Source organism: Echinops telfairi, unplaced genomic scaffold (genome assembly GCF_000313985.2).
Source record: "Echinops telfairi isolate 266 unplaced genomic scaffold, ASM31398v2 ScPeMD7_7420;HRSCAF=8458, whole genome shotgun sequence".
Lineage (NCBI taxonomy): Eukaryota > Metazoa > Chordata > Mammalia > Afrosoricida > Tenrecidae > Echinops > Echinops telfairi.
Genome location: NW_022111320.1, coordinates 48,380,913 through 48,398,889, shown reverse-complemented (window position 1 = coordinate 48,398,889; position 17,977 = coordinate 48,380,913). Strand labels below are relative to the sequence as shown.

The following is a 17,977-nucleotide window of genomic DNA, read 5'->3' as shown; positions in this document are numbered from 1 at the left end:
AACTAAGAAATTCCACTTTGTGATAGGAGGAGATGCCAAATATGATGGCCATGTTTTTCTATCCACCACAGTGGACATCATAATTGCAGTGCATTGAAACCCACAAAAATAGGTTATAATCCAAAATCTTTATAATTCCTTTCCAGTGAGTTAAGAGAAATGATATAACTAGAACCTATTTTCCAGCCACCAACAAGACAACAAAACCAATACCATTGGGTTAGCAATATTCATGGATTAGCAAAATAGATTTAATTTCTTGCTCCTGTAACATGCTAGTCAAGTGCTCTTTGCAGAGTTGTATCTATGGAAAATAGCACCTATAGCCCTATAGCAAGCATTGAAATTGTGCCCGTCTATACATCTGACAGGAGCCCTGGTGGCATAGAGGTTATGCGTTGGGCTGCTAACTCTAAGGTCAGCAGTTTGAAACCACCAGCCACGGTGAGGGAGGAAAAACTCAAAACCAGATGCACTGCCTTCCAGTCAAGGCTGCCTCATGGTGACTTCTCTAGGACAGGGTAGAACTGCCCCTGTGAGTTTTCGAGACTGTAACTGTCCACTGGAACAGAAAGCCTCATTTTTCTCCCATGGAGCGACTGGTAGTTTCGAACTGCTCTTCTTGTGGTTATCAGCCCCATTCTACTCTCATGAAGAGTTACAGTTAAATAAAAAGAGAGTTACAGTCTACCGTTTTGGGTCGCTGTGATGGCTGTGAGATACATCTGACACCTCTTTTAGATAACATACTAGAATATCAACTCAAAAATTCAAGTCAGGTGGTTCATCTTTGAATGAACACATTATGGCACTATATCAAAATCAGAAATAGTCCCTTACTTTCACTGATGAAAATTGGTTTATGTTCTTTTTTTTTAAATTTTTTAATTTTTTTTATTTTTTCAGTAGTTTATTTTTCCAGTTTCTTCTCTTTTTACACTCCATGGAGCATAGACCTCACACCGTCTGCCTTCACGCAGGAAGGCAGACATGGAGGCATTAGCTTTAACTTGCTGACTGATCTCTCAGAGAAGGCGATGGAAGCAGCAATGGTTGACAGGCCTGCTCAGTGGCACCCTCGGGCATGTGCCAGGTCCCCTATCTCTTAGAGATGCCTCTGGCTCTTGGTCAGCAGGCAGCGCCTCTCCATCATCTGACTGCTGCTGGTTCAGGCTCTCAGTGCATCAGAAGCCCTTGAAGGACTTGTTAAAACACAAATGACTGGTTTCTACCCTGGGGGTTTTCAGTCTGGTGGATGTGGGATGGAGCCCGAGAATATGCATTTCTAACAAGTTCCCAGGTGATACTGCTGCGGGTTCAAGCCCTCCCTATGAGGAGCTCAACTCTACCTAACAAGGGGAGGAGGGAACCTCCTGGTTGCCTTGGCACGGAGGCCGCGCCCACCCTCCCGCCTGACCTCCTATTCGCGGGAACTCATCCTGTGGTCTCTCTGACGCCCATTCTCTGCCTCTCCTAGGCGTTCCAACACCAGCGTCCTTCTGCAAAATGCCCGTGAGGTACATGTGAACGTTCAAGGCCTAGCACGAGCCACAATCCTTCTCAGTTGAAGGGACCCTGCTGGGGGCCTGTGGACCAGGGTCAAGTCCCAGAAATGCCCCGAAGCTCCCTGCTCAGGTCTTAGGTCCAGAAATGCCACGTTCTCAAAGACATCTCTGATTCCTTGGTCTTTAAGTTCCTTTTCTTTCCTGTACTTCCCCCATCCTTCCTGATTCTCAAATCGGTATCCTCCCTGACGTTTGACCATGTGTCGACTCCAGAGAGCCAGAGTGGAGACTCAAAGGGGCCACTACTGGCCGGGGGGCACTTTGGGGGGGGGCATCATATCATGGACTAGGTCAACACAGGAGCAATCAGGCTCGGGGCCGTGGCGTCACCACCCTAAGTCCACAGCTCTGCCCACCGGGCGCAAGGCAGCGTCGGGAGAGGATGCGCTCCAGTGCCTACCCTCCACGGGCTCGTCACGTGCTGAGTGCTGTCACGTGCCCGGAACGGGGTCAAGGGCCGCCCCCCCGCAGCTGATTGGTGTCCCGGGGCCTCATGGCTACGCCCCCGCCGCTCTGCGTGTGGAGCCGCCGTTTCTTGCTTCTACTGTTCCTGCCGCCTCTGAACCGGGGTGAGGCAGGCCGGCGCGCCCCCAGCTCCCCGCCCGCGCCCACCGAGGGCCCTGCCTCTCTGCCAGGCAGGCCTGGGCTGTCCCTTGTGCCCGCGTCCCCATCGCCCAGCCACTTCCCCGCCAGGGCTTTGCGGAGGTGGTTCCAGGGACCCTCAACTTCTGCCGCTTCCCTGGGACCCCGCTTCCCCTGCAGCCCCCCACCCCACCCCACCCCCAGGGCCTCCGCGTCTCCTCTAGGACACGCTGCCGCGCTAGTCTAAACATGGCGCCCCAAACCCCGGGCCACCCTCTCTCCAGCACCCCCACATCTCCTCCACTTCCCAGGCAGCCCAACATCCCAACATCTTCCCCTGCAGCACATCCCACACCTCCAGCCTCGGTCCATCCGCCCGCATCACGGCTCTCTCTAAAGTTGCCATCTGTCCAAGCCCTGGATCCCTCCCCGGTGCATCTCCCTAGTGGTTGTTTTCCCCTCACTTGGAAAATGGAGGCCCAGGGGTGCTGTCTCCTTTGACTATGAGGGGAGGAGGGGGCGACGAGGGAGGACCCCTTCAAACCTGGCTGCTTCCGCATCCTCCTCTCCTACTGTTGACGGAAGCACGCACGGTCATCCCTCAAGGTCAGCCTACTCTTCAGGCGTTCCTCCCTCTGGCATAAACCTTCCCCTGTCCCGTCTGTTGTGTCCTCAACCCTGCTCCCCACCACTTCACAGCCAGTCTTCTCAAAAGAAGACGCCCCACCGCCTCACTTCCCAGTCATCCACAGCGCGTCCTTGCAGTGCCTCTGTTCTTACTGCCTCGGTCCTTTCTGTCTCCTTGTTGGTTTTCTCTGGCCCTTGGGCTTCTCTCTGATTCTCTTCTACCTCCAGGCTAACGCTCAGCCCGTCTGTCTGTCCGTGCCCCTCCCAGACCACCGATGCTGCCCTTATCCCCGATGGGTATGCTGGTCCCCGAGGCTCGGCCTGGGTGGCCTTTGCTCGGCACTCTTCACTACTCCTATTGGGCACTCACTAGCCCTGGGCTCTGAGCTGCCATTGTCATGGCAGTGCCTCACAAAAGGCTGTGTGTCGGTGTGCTGCACACATCCGCCTCAATGGCCGAGAAACATCTCAAGCCCTGGCGCCCCAAACCAAAGCTTTCATCTTCCTACAAATCTTAGTCTGTTCCCTAATTCAGTGGATGAACTCCACTCTTTTACAAAGCCAGAAACTGGGGTGTGGTCCTAGACTCCTCCCTTTCCCAAAGCCCCATATGGAGCCCACCCTGCCCTCTCATGATCATGTTCTGGGTCTCCTAATTACTTGGCTGGGTTCTATAGCATCTCCATTTAGCTCTCACTGTGCCCAGCCTGGTCACCTTGTTTGTGCTCCATGCCCTCTTCATAATACAGCCCTGACCCAACCAGGTCAGACCTCTACTGACTTCCTTTCTGTCAGATGTCTGTCCAGCCTATGAGGCCCTCCGTGGTTGGTCTTTGACCCTTTGCCATTAGAGGCCAGGCCCTTCAGCCTCTGGCATCTCTGGCACACTGGTGTTTCTTTAGCGAGTAATGCCATTTTCCAATTTCATGTCTGTTTTACCTTCTCCTCTACAAGTCTTGACACAATCATTCCTTCTCTCAGAAGGCTCTCCTGTCCAACATTTCTCCTGAGCTCGGCTGACACCTGCAACTCCATCCCCAAACTCATCTCATGCAGGTGATTGGGTGTTCACGTCTATCTCCCTACTGTGCAGTGTGTACCTCAAGGGCAGGCTCTGTCGGACACATCTTTCTCCCCAGCCATAGAATGGGCACTTAATATTCTATGAACGAATGAAAGAAGAATACATCTACGCCCACTTCATCTCTGCCCCTCTTCTCTCCTGCAGGTTACAAAGAAGACAAAACCAAGCCAGGTGGGTTGGGTGAGTCCCTGCTGCCATGGGCCCAGATGTGTTTTTTCTCAAAAGGACCACATAGACACAACGAAAGTTTCTGGGCCTGTAAACTCACTCTCCTTGCTGTCAAGTTGATTCCGACCCACAGTGACTCTGCAGGATAGGCTAGAACCGCCCCTTTGGGTTTCTGAGGCTGTAAATCCTTATGGGACCAGAGAGCCTCCTCTTGGTCCCTTGCAGCCGCTGGTGGGATCAACGTGCTGACCTTGTGGTTAGCAGCCCAGCTTGTGACCCATTACCCCATAGATTCTGGGTCTGTCGGAGATAGGAATTGGGGAGGTCTGCCTTCTGCAGAACAGCCTGGGGTGGCCAGGATATACAGGTATACCAGTCCCCAGGAGAGAGGAACCTCTTATGGAAAGGCAGCGCCTCTTAGTTCCGTGCAGGCTTCATCCGAGCTGATCCGATCAGGATGTGATGCCCATCTGGAGATAAACTGTCCAGGAAGCTTACAAAGACCCTCCACAGAAAAGTCTTTGGGCTACCTGTTCGCTCGGTGTACCTGGAGCCTCCTCTGGTCGGGTCTGCAGAGTTCAGCTCCTCTGTCTCCCTCTCCTTCGACCTCAGTGAGAGAGTAGGGTTGCTCCTGCTCTTGGGGTCCTGGGTCTCCATTGTCACTGGTCCATCCTAATTTGGGATTGATTGCTGGTTAATTGATGAAGTGTTCCTGTAGAGACATATGCTGCTGTTTCTGTGTTTTTAACTTACATGCGTGGATCTGCTCCGGATCTCCTTCTGTTTCCTTACTCTCGTCATCCAACCCTAGTGAAAACAAAGTTTTAATCGGAAATTATTTGAAGCTTGTAAAACATTGCAAAAATGAAAATAATCTAAGGAATACACACGAGTAGATGCGCGTGCATGCGCATGTGTGCACACAGCACACACACACAAGTACAGTGGTGTGCAAGAATTCTCACCGTGAACACGCTGGGCAGCCATCACTCAGGTCAAGAAACAGAGCGATACCGCAACCGCGACTTTGCCATCGACCTGACTCTGATGTGCAGTGACCCGGTGAGACGGGCAGACGCCCCGTTTGGTTCCTAAGGCGGCAGTCTTATGGAAACATCCCCACATGTCATCAGTGGCCTGGCGGATGGTCATACAGCGGAGCGTGTCACTTCCTCTGCTTTATTTCTGTGAAGCAGCATGACTCCGAGCTTCTAACATGCAGCATGGATTCATTTTGCCTGTTCGTTAATGCCATGGGATGTGTGCTTGGGTTTTGAGCAGATAACTTGGAAAGGTAAGGATTTTCCTTCTGTTCTCAGTTTCCTAGGATCTCTCTTTTCAGTCATAAATGATGTGTTGAATTTTTCAAATGCCCTTCCGTGGATCTCTTGAGAACAACACACGGTCCTTCTCCTTCCACCTGTGGCTGCGTTGGACAGATGGAGAGCTTGCTTTCACGTTGGACGATTCTTGGGGTAATCGATATCATCACAATGCAGTCTTTTTCTAAAATAACTATTAGCTAATATTTTACTTAACTTATAAGATGCCGGATTTGACTGTTGTACCTTGAAAGTTCGCAGAAGTTCTCTGTAAGCCCTTCTCTGAGATGGGGAGGCGCTTGGTATCATTTTTATGCGTCATGCTTATTGGTGTAGATCTCTGCTTTTACGTGCTGTTGTTGAGTCAACACGGACTCATCGTGGCCCCCACCCCCACCCCGGTGGGTTTCCTACACTGTAACGCTTCACAGGAGTAGAAAGCCCACTCCTTCTCCTGTGGAGCTGCTAGTGATTTTGAACTGCCGACCGTGTGGACTACAGCCCAACTCGTAACCACGAGGCCACCAGGGCTTCTTAGATCTGTGCTTCAGAGTTGTATTTTCTCTCATTTTACCTTTGGCTTTTCCTCTTGTTCTTATGAACGCACTTCAGCCATCCCTTTGGTCAACTGCTCCCAATTGGATGGGCTCTAGAAATAGAATCCCAGAACCTGATGGTTTAGAGTTATGTGCATGCTAAGAGCCTGTGAGCTGTGAGTGGGGGTTCCATGCTAGAGGGTCTGTGTAGAGACCTCCACTTCTGGACTTTGAGGCAGTGTGAGGGGTGGAGGCCTTGGCCTCTCAGAGGCGCAGCAAACAGGGTAGTTCTCAGGAACACGACCAAGGGTCTGAACTTCAGGCACAAGAAAATGCAGTTCTTGGTCTTGGGATTCCTTCGCTTCCTCCTCCTTGTTGTCTGATTTTGAATCCATTTTCTAGTTGGTTGGGCTGGCGTAGAGCAATGTTCCTGGTTTTAAAAGTAAAGTCTGTTTTTAAATTTTGATTTAAATTTTAGTAAGTAAAATCCCTCCTCCCAGTGATGGACAGGTGGTGCTGGGGTGGACACGAAGGCAGACAGGTGCAGAGGGGGAGAGAGACTGGGTCCATGAACACACAGCAGTTTGACAGAGCGCATTTGCTCATGAATATTTACCTTTGCCGCAAACCTGTCGGTGGAGGCGATGGAGCACACAAGGGACAAAGTTTTGAAAACTTCATAAAAGGAAGCAAACACCTCGAAGCAATGAGTGGCTGGGCCTGGGAGCTCAGAACCATGGTTTGGCGGGACAGCAAGGTCAGTTGGTAGCACACAGTCCCTGGAGCCAGGGCTCTGTGTCCCCCATTGGTGAGGAGTGACTGTGGTTTGAAAGGCTTGCAAGTGCCTATCCGAGGTGCCACTGTTGGTCTCGCCCCGTGTGGGGGAAAGCAGCATGAATAAAATCAAAGACGCATGGATACAATTAGTCCAACGAACGAATGGACCTTGGGGCGTGGGTGCCCCTGACCCTGAGACCAGAAGAACCAGGCGGTAGGTACCCAGCCACCACCACCAATCCCTCTGAACAAGGGTCACATCTGAAGACCCTGCATAGAGTGGAAGAAAATCATGGATCAAAACCATCAAAGACAGACGAGACCGATGGGCGAGATGAGACTGGGGGAACCTCCAAGCCCACGGCCCTCACTCACCCTCCAAGTCTGGAAGGACGCGCGTCCCATGGCTTCATTCATTCCTAGCTACAACACAGCTGTGTCCACAAGGAGAGAGAAAGAGAGGGCGAGGGCGGTGATTGAGACCCACCCTTTGAGATCAGTAGGGCAGCACGGAACACCAGGACAGTGTTCCGGAGGGTCAGCAGGGAAGGAGAAGCGAAAAGGAGACACCCAGGAAGGAGGGCGTGGGATTCGCCACCGGACGCTGAGGGCACAGCGATCAATGAGGCGAAACTGCAGGCGTGTGATCTGGAGCGTGGAAACCTGCCCTGCTCCGTCAACCGTCACCCAACTCACAAGAAACTGCTCCCTAACCAACCGCATTCCTCCTGTACACGACACCACCTGTGTGCCCCAAACCTGCATCCCTGCGCCCACAACGCACAGCCCAGGCCACTGTCATCGCTCCCCATGCCTCCCTCTCTCCTGCGACACTGTCTCCACATCTCTGTCTCGATGCTTTGTCATCTGTCTTTGTCGCTTTCTGTCCCGCTCACTGCCTTGGGATAAGCCACCCCCCACCCCAAACTCCCACTTAGCCTTCCCTTCCTTAAGATGAGGACAGGTCCTTGAGGCGACAGGCCTGTGAAATTGAGCTTGGTCATTCTTATCCTCCTCTCTGCGGCTGCCGTGTCTGCCCGGCACACTTGTTCCTGAAGTTTGTGGCAAACCCTGGTGGCCGAATGATGTGGGTACGCACCGCCATTGGCCCTGGGAGGCAAGCCTGCGGCTGAACAATGAACATGTGTGTGGAGGGTCCCTCATTGACCCCAGCTGGGTGGTGACTGCTGCTCACTGCATCCAAAGGTGAGTGTGTCCGGGGCCCGGAGATCCAGGGTGGCAGTGGCTCAGCCACACCTCGCTCCTTCCGCAAAACCATGGGGAGATGGGTGTAGGGAGGAGGGGGCTGTGGAACGGGAAAGAGTCACGTTGGGGATCTCACAGGAACCAGGGATCGTGCTGGGGCAGAGCCCCGAGTGACAGTAACTTGAGTGCTGTATTAGTCTGGGTAGATTAGAGAAACAAATTCATAGAAACTCATGTGTCCAAGAAAGAGCTTTATGTACAAGAGCAATTAAATATTGAGAAAACATCCCAGCCCAGTCCAGATCAAGTCCATAAGTCTGATATTAGCTCATATGTCCAATACCAATCTATAAATTCCTCTTCAGACTGATGCAACACATCCAATGATGCCAAATTCAGGAAGATCACAGGTCAGTGGGTGGAAAGTCTTGTGGATCCAGTGGCAGTGTAAGCATCTCAGAGCTGGCGTGGGTCTCCACATGGTTCCTTCAGGTCCAGGGCTCAAGCGTAGCTCCATGTGTCTTGTCATCAGGAAGACAAGCAGAGTCTGTGTGTCTCTGGTTTCTAGTGAGCTGTTTATCTCCATGGTGCCTCCAAATGAGGTCATCAAGCTGCGACCTGATTGACAGGCTAGACCCCACCCCTTTGCAAGTCGACCCAAGGTTATGTAACTGCCACAAGTGCCAAGCAGGGTGGCAAGGAAAATCCAACCCACACAGCCTATTCCCCCTTCCAAGAGGGCCTCTGGGTACACTCCCCGCCTCACACCCAGCCCCCAGCCCAGGGCACCTTGAATTAACTGTGGAGAGAGCAGGCAGGTGCGGGCCTGATGGCTGAGATGCCCAGGCCACACTAGGCACAATGGGTGAGCAGAGAAAACTGGGCAGGTCTTCTGCTGAGGGAGGGGGGCCTCGGGGGAGGCAGGGACAGTGCTTGCTTGGAGACTCCCGGGTCTTTGTGTCTCCTGCAGCACTAAAGAGTACTCGGTGATGCTCGGCACCTCGGAGCTGCAGCCCCAGGCCTCCAGCCAGGCCCTCCTGATCCCCGTGAAGGACATAATCATGCACCCCAAGTACTGGGGGCGGACCTTCATCATGGGTGATGTGGCCCTGCTGCAGCTCCACCCCCCTGCCAACCTGAGTAAGTTCGTGCAGCCCATCTGCATTCCAGAGCCCAAGTTCCACCTGGAGGTGGGGAAACCGTGCTGGGTGACCGGCTGGGGTCAGATTAAGCAGCGTTTCTCAGGTGAGTGGGATGGGGTGGGAGGTGGGGGTTGTGAAGGGCGCACAAATCCTGTCCGGGCCCAGCCATGGAGCCTCTTGCAGGGCTTGTGGCTGATCCCTTGGGCCCTGGCTTCTCCAGGTGTGTTAGCGTCGCTCCTCACGTGCATGCTACCACCACAGGTTACACCTGTGGGCCCCTGGTGCCAGCCCACCCGGCGCTTTCTTCTTCCGGAAGCTCAGTGACAGAGCATGGTCATGTCACCCCCTTGCTCACGCTCTCCTTCCATGGACAGACCCAGCCATGAGACCACAAAGGGGCCTCAGAACGTCCATGGGCAAATGCCACTATCTTTCCGTCCTATCGCTCCATGCCGATTTTGAAGCCCCCTTGCTCATGCCCTGCCTGCCGGGGGATTGGCGATAGGGTTGGGGTCAGAGAGGGGCCACAACCTGGTCTGGGGACCCAGGATGAGCTCTGGGCAGAGCGGCTGCCCTGAGGTGCCTGCAGGAGAAGCCCAGGTCAGTCAGATGGCACCGGAAACAGGCAGGGCCAAGCACAGTGGGGAGCGGGCGGCCCCGAGAGGGCAAGGCCGCCTGTGAAAGGGGTGGATAGAGTAGGAAGGGGTGCAGTGGGGCCTGAGGTGAGAAGCTGGGCAGAGGTCAGGGCTGGGGGGTGAGTTCGGACCCAGTAACTTTCCCGTTTGGGGCTCCCCAGCAGCCGACTCCACATTGAGCCCTGAGCTGCAGGAGGCTGAGGTCTTTATCATGGACAATAAGAGGTGTGACCAGCTTTATCAAAAGAAGTCCCTCTTCCCCCGCGTCATCCCGCTGGTCATGGAGGACATGGTCTGTGCCACTGACTACGGGGAAAACCTGTGCTATGTAAGTTTCGGGGAGGGTTGGGCCACTTGCTTCTGGTGGGCATGGCTTCTGCAAAGGGGGAGAGTGTACCCCAGGGAGGTGTCCCGCTGACCGATCCTGACGTTGCCGGATATTCTGGAGTGAGAGCGGCTGGTCAGTGCCTGGGAGAGGGACTCCCAGCTGAGGAGCTGAAGGAAGACCCCCCAGGGGGTGAATCTTCTCAGCAGAACTCGGAGTGGGCAGCCTGTGCCCCCTGAGGCCCGGTGGGTCCCGTTGGATCCAGAGTCCCCACCACTCCTCTCTCTCTGCCTAGGGAGACTCTGGGGGGCCACTGGCCTGCGAAGTCTGGGGCAAATGGATTCTGGCCGGCGTGCTGTCCTGGGAAAAGGCCTGCTCCAAAGTACAGAATCCAGGCGTGTACATCCGGGTCACCAGATACAGCCGGTGGATCAGCAATCAGCTTGCTGGGGGGCTCCCAAGCTCCCGGGCCTCCCCTTGGCTCCTACTTCTGTCTTGGATGCTACAGCTCCAGATGAGCCCCTGACCTCCCCTCTCACCCCTCCTTCTCCTCCTGCCTCTTCCTGCCTTTCTCTGCACCCTCTGCGGAATGGAGCCGATCACAGGTAGACCAGGGCCATGTGTCTGCACTCAACAGGAGCCAGGGGGGAGAAGGAGTGTCCCCAGGAGATTTGAGTCCTGCTTGGAGATTTGGGACACTCAGCGGGAGGGGTAGGGCGATGACTGGGCCCTGGGGGACCTGGAGCAGGGCAGTAGGGCCTAGAAGGGCTTTGCTATTGTAGACCAGATAGCGGATTAAACTTGTGTGACCATGAGCTGGCTCTGTTCTCATCCCTGGTTGTGGCCGGGCTGGGTGAATGTGTGGGCAGGGCATTCTGGGATTAGTTTAGGCCAGCAGACACCCTGGAGTCTGGCCTGGTTGATTTTTTTTTGCCGTAGAGGGAAAGGAAGAGGGAAAGAACCTCGGCCTACTACCTGGGTCCTTGCAGTTAGCAGCCCAGCTCATAGCCCACGACACCTCCAGGGTTCACATATAAATAACGAGAAAGAAAAAGATTCCCTGCGGCATCCACCCCACAGCCCACCCTGCTCTCCTTCCCTAGAGGTAATCCCTTAACAGCCTTAAGAAAAACCAAAAACAGTTAAATGGGCACTTCACACAGCCTACAACTCAATAGTTCAATCCTATTGAGAAGCGTTGCACGACCATTATGACAATTAGTTTTAGGACATTTTCCTCTTCTTTTGACTCATTGTTACTCGTGGAATTATTATTTTTTCATTGCGGCAAAAATATACACCATGAAACCCTGTCCGGGCCAACAACTTCGACATGAAGAATTCAGTGCTCTTCGTGCTGCACAACCACTATATTAGCATCCTTATATTACGCACTTTTATGTATTTTTAATAAAGAGGATTTTATAGGAGTCCTAGTGGCATACTGGATTTCATGTTGGGCGGGGAATCACAAGGTCAGCAGTTCGAAACCACCAGCCACTCCAAAGGAGACAGATGAGGCTTTCTACCCCCATAAATACTTAGTCTTGGAAACCCCAAAGGAGCTGCTCTGCCCCATGGCAGTTCTTGGCAGTGAGTTTGGTCCCTGGGTCCCTGAGTGGGACAAACTGCTACGTGCCCCACTGCTAGCCAAAATGTCGGCGATAGGAGGCGCTTTGGAAAACAAACTGCCTTTAAAAAGGCACAACCTGGAAATCCCCCCTGGGGCACTTCTAATGCGCACACCTGGGGCCACGAGGAGTCCGAATCAGCTCACGGAGAGGGCTAACAACCCAACAATATAGGTACTCAATCACTTGTTTTTTTAACTTAACATGACTGGAAGACCTTTCTGTGTCTGCGCCTAGAGCTGCTCTTCAGACTTGAAAAGTACTGTAAGTATTCTGTGTGGACAGAACTAGAAACAAAGCCAAACAGCGGACCGGACACACTGCTATCGAGCTGACTGACTCACACCAGCCTTTAGGGCCGGGTCGCATTGCCCCTGGGGGCTTCCAAGACTGGCGCGCTGTAAAACCTAGATTGTTTGCTACGTATCAGATTCTGTAACAATCTTTTCCTTTCCATAATGTCTACCTATGATGTAAGTGTTATTATGAGTATTCAACTTATTTGGCAGGTGAGAAACAAAGACCATGGCTTGGGTCAGGCACACTTTCATCCTCAAAGTATCATTCCTGCTTTTCAACATTTTAAAGAGGTCTGGTGCAGCAAATTTACCTAATGCACCATGTCTTTTGATCTCTTGGCTGCTGCTTCCACGAGCATTGATCCAAGCAAGACGAAATCCTTGACAACTTAAAGCTTTTCTCCGTTTATCATGATGTTGCCTGTGGGTCCAGTTGTGAGGATTTTGTTTTGTTTTTTTAATGTGTTTAGGCTATTTATTCATGAAAATGTGCTGATAAGGTATTCAAATTTGAAAGTCTTCCAAATGTATTGCCTTTAAAAAATATTTTAAAAATAATTTTATTGGGGGCTCCTACAACTCTTGTTACAATCCATGCATCAATTGTATCTGACATATTCATACATATATTCCATCATTCTTTTCAGGACATTTACTTTCCATTGAGCCCTTGGGATCAGCTCCTTTTTCTTCCCTCCCCCCACCCCCTCAACTCTTGTGACTCCTTGATAGATTATAGATTATTTTCAAATCTTCCATCGACTGCTGTCTCCCTTCCCCTCTGGTTTCTGTTGTTCTTCCCCCTGGATGGGGGTGTGAGGTTGTTAGTTTATTGTACCAACCTGGCTGATAAACACATGTGGGGTTAATTGAAGGGTGGAGCGGTAAATGGCTCAGTGAGCCTAGCCTTTCTAGTTTTCGGGTCTCTTGCTTTCTGATGGTCAGACCAGGGTGCAGCTCCCTTAAGCCAGTTCCCTGCTTCAGCTGGCAAGGCTGACTTCCTACAAGACATCCCTGAGGGGAACCCACATGGACCTCCTCCGATGCAGCTCTGGGTGCTGGAGCAGCCATGTGGAGACCTCTGCCAGCGCTGAGATGCTTACACATTCCCTGACTCAGCTTTCCTCCTGCAATCAGCATCACTGTGTGTGTTTTGTGAGATGGAGGAGGACTTTGTGGATTGGTGTCGGACATATGGGTTAATGTTGGACTTGTGGGCTTGGGCAGCACTGGGTTGGAATGTTTTCTTGATGTGCACTGACCCTTTGTATAAAACTCTCTCTTATACATATGAGTTTCTGTGGATTTGTTTCTCTAATGTACCCAGACTAACACAGGGTGTGTGGTTATGAGCCATTCATTGCGATCGGTGCCCCTCCTCCCTCCCCACCTCTCCCCGCCTTCCCCCTACCCTTTTGGGATCTCTATTCCCACTCCTGTTCTTGGGTTCCATGTGTTGTGAGTTTCATCTCTTGTGTATACCTAGGTATATGCCCAGCATGGGAAGTGGCATTTTGTCTTCTTTACATTGAATCTAAATCCACACTGAAGGCTTCTGTGACCCTTGGTCTTCATCAGCAAGCGCTTCAAGTCCTCCTCACTCCCAGCCAGCAAGGTGGTGCCATCTGCATAATGCAGGTTATTACTACCTATGGTATATGAGAATGAATGTTTCCCCTTTGCTAAAAATGCATATTATTAATATTTGAAGTGCTTTTCAAACTGATTACAATTTAATATTGTTGCTAACAGCTTGTAATTTTTAATTGGAAAATTTTTTTCCATGTGTTTGCTTTTAGAAGTCTCCTTTATTCCTAGTGAAGTCCCTGTGTATCTAGTTTGCCGGTTCTTCTACTGCATTGCTTATCTTCTCATACGGAAGGTCTTCTTTGTCTTGTCGGACTTGTATTAAGTCTTTGTCGATTATGTGGAATAGACAGGTACTTGCCATCACGACTTTAAAATGGAGTCAGTGTGCCCATCCTAACCTTCTTTCTGGATTTTCTGTCTTGCTCAGGATGGCCTTCTCCAACTCCGAGTCTTCAAAACTGCCTTCCTATACTTCTTTTAACATTCTGATCATTCTATGGTGATATTTCCACAATGCCTTAGGAAACTCGTGATGTACGGAGTCAGGCGGGGATTTAATTCTACTACCAGGTGGAGAGACGTGTTCAGGGACAGTTTCTTGTGGAGTCTGTCCTTTTCCTGCTGGTGTGAATTTGACGTTTAAAACAGTGGGACAGCCACATGTGCGTTGGCCCATTCTGAACCCTCTATTCTTGCCCCATGGTTGTGCTGCGCTGTTTCGAGTAGCTGTATGTTCTGTTCGTTTCTGTCAAATGGTAACAGAAACCCTCCTGCCTTTTTATAAAAAACAAAACATCGCCAATTCTACCAAGTTTACTTTTCATAAAACTTTAGAATCAGTTTTCATTAAAAGTCCTATTGTTGTCTGAATTGAGGTTATATTAAACAGATTAATTTGAGAATGGCAATTTTTCAGTGCTGAGTTTCTGTCCAGGGATATACCATAGATCTCCATTCATGTAACTCTTCTTCAATATCTTTTCAGTAGTCTTATGTTTATTCACGGTGTTTGTAGAAAATATCCTATTAAGTTTATTTTGAAATGTTTTAGTTTGTGAACACGACCGAATTAAGACATGTGAGAGCCCTAAAGACTGATCACGTGTGGGCCCCGTCCTCTGCGCGCTCACACACTTGAGTGGGATATGTGAGTCTTGCACTGACCCTGGGGCCGCAGTAGGGCAAGCACTGGGCTACTAACCACAAGGCCGGCAGTTCATGAGGTCATGTGCTCCCATCAAGATTTACAACCTTGGAAACCATATATCGGGTCACTAAGAGTCAAAATGGAGTCTGTGGCAGAGTGTGTGTGTGTGTGTGTGTGTGTGTGTGTGTGTTATCCATGATTTAAAAAAATCAAGCAACCCAACAATAACAAAATGAAATAGAAAAAAAACTTCCATAAAAAGAGCAGAAACGAATTTAAATGTAGAACAAATTAAAAATGGATCATAAGGAAGGACAAATGATACAGTGTTAAATGTTCATTAGTCCTCCTTGTAAATGGACTCTGTCTGATAGGCAGCTATTCACAGCCCTGGTCCGCGGTCAGAGGGGATTCGCCAGCGGCTTAATCCACATGGGGGTTTGGGGATTTCACTGGCATCCATAGCCGTCTGCACACTGGGTACGCAGAATTTAAGCTCTCACACTGTTCCCTCCTCTTGTCTTGGATTTTATGATGATGTAGCTTCCTTTTAAATGTAACTATAATATTAGCGATTGAAAGCAGAAGTTTCAGCAAAATGAGATTAACTGGATTATAAATCTGGAATTTCTTTTAGGTTACAAATGTTTCAGTGGGTTCAGGGTACTAGGATTTTATGACATGCCACGCTTCACTACAGAAAGACTATTGCACACTCTACAACAAAGAAAATTCCCAGTACTGTTTGGACATTCTTTATGTATTACATTAAATTATTAACGATGTTAGTAGTATATTAAATGTGTGCTAGGTTGCATCACATGTAGATAAATATATTTTAAAGTTAAAGTTATAAATACGAGTGTTTATAAACCCATGGACATAACACTGTATGTTTAAAAAAGTAAACGAATGGAATTCATTGCACGAGTCGTTTTATTTGCGTTCCCTGTTTCGGGGCGCATCTGGGGCTGGAGTGGCTGTTGGTTGGTTTCCAGGACATGTGCGAGAGCATACCATGGTGTTTGCATCACAGAAACGAGTGTTGCCGGCCCTCCTGCCGGAGTTGCTGGATCCGCAGATGTAGACGGATAAACCCATTCTCGCAAAATGAGCCAGAGACCTGTTATCGATTAATGTAATTCACCCTTGTCCGTAACCACTCACCCTGGACCCAGTTGCATGCTGGGTGAAGGTAGCCAGGGTGAGCCTCCACCACCCAGCCCGACCTCTTGTTAATTGGAAAGGCATAGCATACTCCCGGGAGACTCACCCACACAGGAATTTCAGTCACGTGGAAAGGGGCAGTAGAGCCAGATGCCAACTAGAGGGTTGAAGTGGGAGGAGCCTCACACTTTGAACAACGTTTCCCTGGGCACCCTTGTGACCCTGCATGGACTTTATTTCTGGCCTGCATCTTCTCATGCACTGGAGTGGGTGCCCGTTTCCTGTAGTGCCCTGACAGCGCCCTGCAACGGTGTCGCTCCGTTTTCCTGCTATCCTGTCTGCTTGGCATCAACAGGTCTTTGCTTTGTATGGCTGGTACCTTTTTGTTAGGGCCCTAAGCTAAGGTGACCAGATGTCCCGCTTTTTAACAATTTTTTCTGTGTGCTGCAGCATTTTTTAAAAGTCCCGATTAATGAGGACCTAATGTCGGGGGTTTAAATGGAGAGAAAATGTTTTGAGAAACGATGTACAAATGCGCGTTACACAATTGATGTGTGTATGGATTTGGATAACAGTTGTATGAGCCCCTAATAAAATGTTAAAAAAAATAAAATTAAAAAATTAAAAGTCCCGATTTTTGGAAAGAATGCACGACAAGCTAGGGTATATGGTTTTCGGCTGCCATGTGGCTATTTCGCTAGGATATGAGTTTTATCAATGGTGTCCTGCTTTACCAATGTTAAAATCTGGTCACCTTACAGAGCACATGCTAACCTTGCCTCTTGGGTAATCCACCCCTGGTGGTGAATGATATCTTTCCTTCCCCATTATAACTTTCCCTGCCCTCTTGTGCTAATTCTACATGCTGAGTATTAAAAAAACAAGACTGTAGATGAAATTTTTTTAAACGGCGACCTTCATTCTGACCATCTTGCAAAACCGTCGTGTTCATTCCAACAGTTTTTCAGGTTACTTTTGGAAGCTCAAATCGCCTAAACTGGCGCCAGATTTGTCTGGTCCTTTGTGAACACCATCCTGTGGATTTCTTTGGTTACCTCCTTTCTGAGCTCACCGGCACACACCCTGACTCAGCCTTCCCTCCATTCCGCAAACAGTGATTGCCAGTCCGTCTGTGCCAGGCACCCTCTGCGCCCTGGGGCTGTAGACGAACAGAAGGCCTTCCTGCCGGTAGGAATGGTAATTGTCATATTATTCTTAAAATTGTCCTTAAAATAAAAGTGTTTCCTTCTCTTGCTAGCTTATGCGGGTCTTTTTGATCATTTCATTAGGAGCAAGTGCTGTTTTTAATCAGATGCATTCGGGGCATTTATTGAGTTGATATGATTTGTGTTACTTTGTTCAAAAGGTGAATGGCATCGCAATCAGTAGTTGTTTATGTAAATGCTGTCGTGCCCCGGGGCCTCATTTTGCCCACATTTTGCTTAGAATTTTCCTCCGGTGTTCGAATCAATCGCCTCACTGCTTTTCCTTTTGGTCTGCCCTTTGTTCAAACTGGGCTTGTTGTACTGGCCTCTTAGAAGGTGTTCAAAAGCTTCCAGTCCCGCCTTATGCTCTAGAAGCATTTCCACAGCACCAGCATCCCCTGCTCTTTCCAAACCACAAAGGACGAAAAACCCACCTGACTGCCATCAGGCCCACTCTGACTCAGAGACCCTGGGCGATGGAGCGACCGCCACTGGGGGTCCGGGACTCCTTATTGAGGAGACTAGAAAGCTCACCTCTCCTGAGTTTCAACGGGCCAATACGTAACCCCTCACCCCCGGTCTGACCCCAGCCCTCCGTCTGCTTTTCAGCTTGGTAGATGCTGCACATAAACCAGCTGGGTGTTTGATGTCTATTTTCAGAGGCAAATCTTTGCTTTAAAAATTGCCTTTGTTAATTATTGGCCCTTTCAAGTCTCCTACCTCTTTTTGAGTAAATGTTTTGGGTTTTCCTACAAAATCACTTGTTTAACCTAAATCTTTCCATTTGTTAATGCATAATTTATGTGGGCTCCCTTTTCTAGTTTACGGAAGTCAAGATCTGAATTGCTACATTTTTGTAGATCATTTCAAAGAGCCATGTGGTGGACTTTGATTGGTTACTGTGGCAGCTTCTTTCTACCCATTGCCTGGCATTCTCCATTCTCTGGGCAGCTGCCCGCCCCCTCCCCT

The 17,977-nt window shown here is 50.1% G+C and overlaps 2 protein-coding genes across 2 annotated transcripts in view; both read left to right on the top strand.

The window, feature by feature from the left end:
• The first annotated feature begins 2,058 nt into the window (after positions 1–2,058).
• Positions 2,059–10,757, top strand: PRSS45P (serine protease 45). Its single transcript, XM_030887669.2, has 6 exons — positions 2,059–2,200; positions 4,003–4,029; positions 7,720–7,867; positions 8,838–9,112; positions 9,809–9,972; positions 10,265–10,757. Exons 1-6 carry the CDS (start codon positions 2,059–2,061, stop codon positions 10,493–10,495), a joined length of 987 nt encoding a protein of 328 aa, XP_030743529.1. The 3' UTR covers positions 10,496–10,757.
• A 1,070-nt stretch (positions 10,758–11,827) lies between these two features.
• PRSS46P (serine protease 46) overlaps positions 11,828–17,977 on the top strand; it is a 41,255-nt gene continuing 35,105 nt past the window's right edge. The window contains exon 1 of the mRNA XM_045297653.1: positions 11,828–11,864. The gene's annotated coding sequence lies outside the window, so the exon portion shown is untranslated. The remainder of the gene's footprint in view (positions 11,865–17,977) is intronic.

Bases quoted from the DNA above. Each gene is read 5' to 3' on its own strand.
- PRSS45P (XM_030887669.2), top strand. From the start codon at position 2,059: ATGGCTACGCCCCCGCCGCTCTGCGTGTGGAGCCGCCGTTTCTTGCTT. The intron at 2,201-4,002 runs GCAGGCCTGGGC...TCTCTCCTGCAG, and splicing joins GGGCCCTGCCTCTCTGCCAG to GTTACAAAGAAGACAAAACC. The intron at 9,113-9,808 runs GTGAGTGGGATG...GCTCCCCAGCAG, and splicing joins GATTAAGCAGCGTTTCTCAG to CCGACTCCACATTGAGCCCT.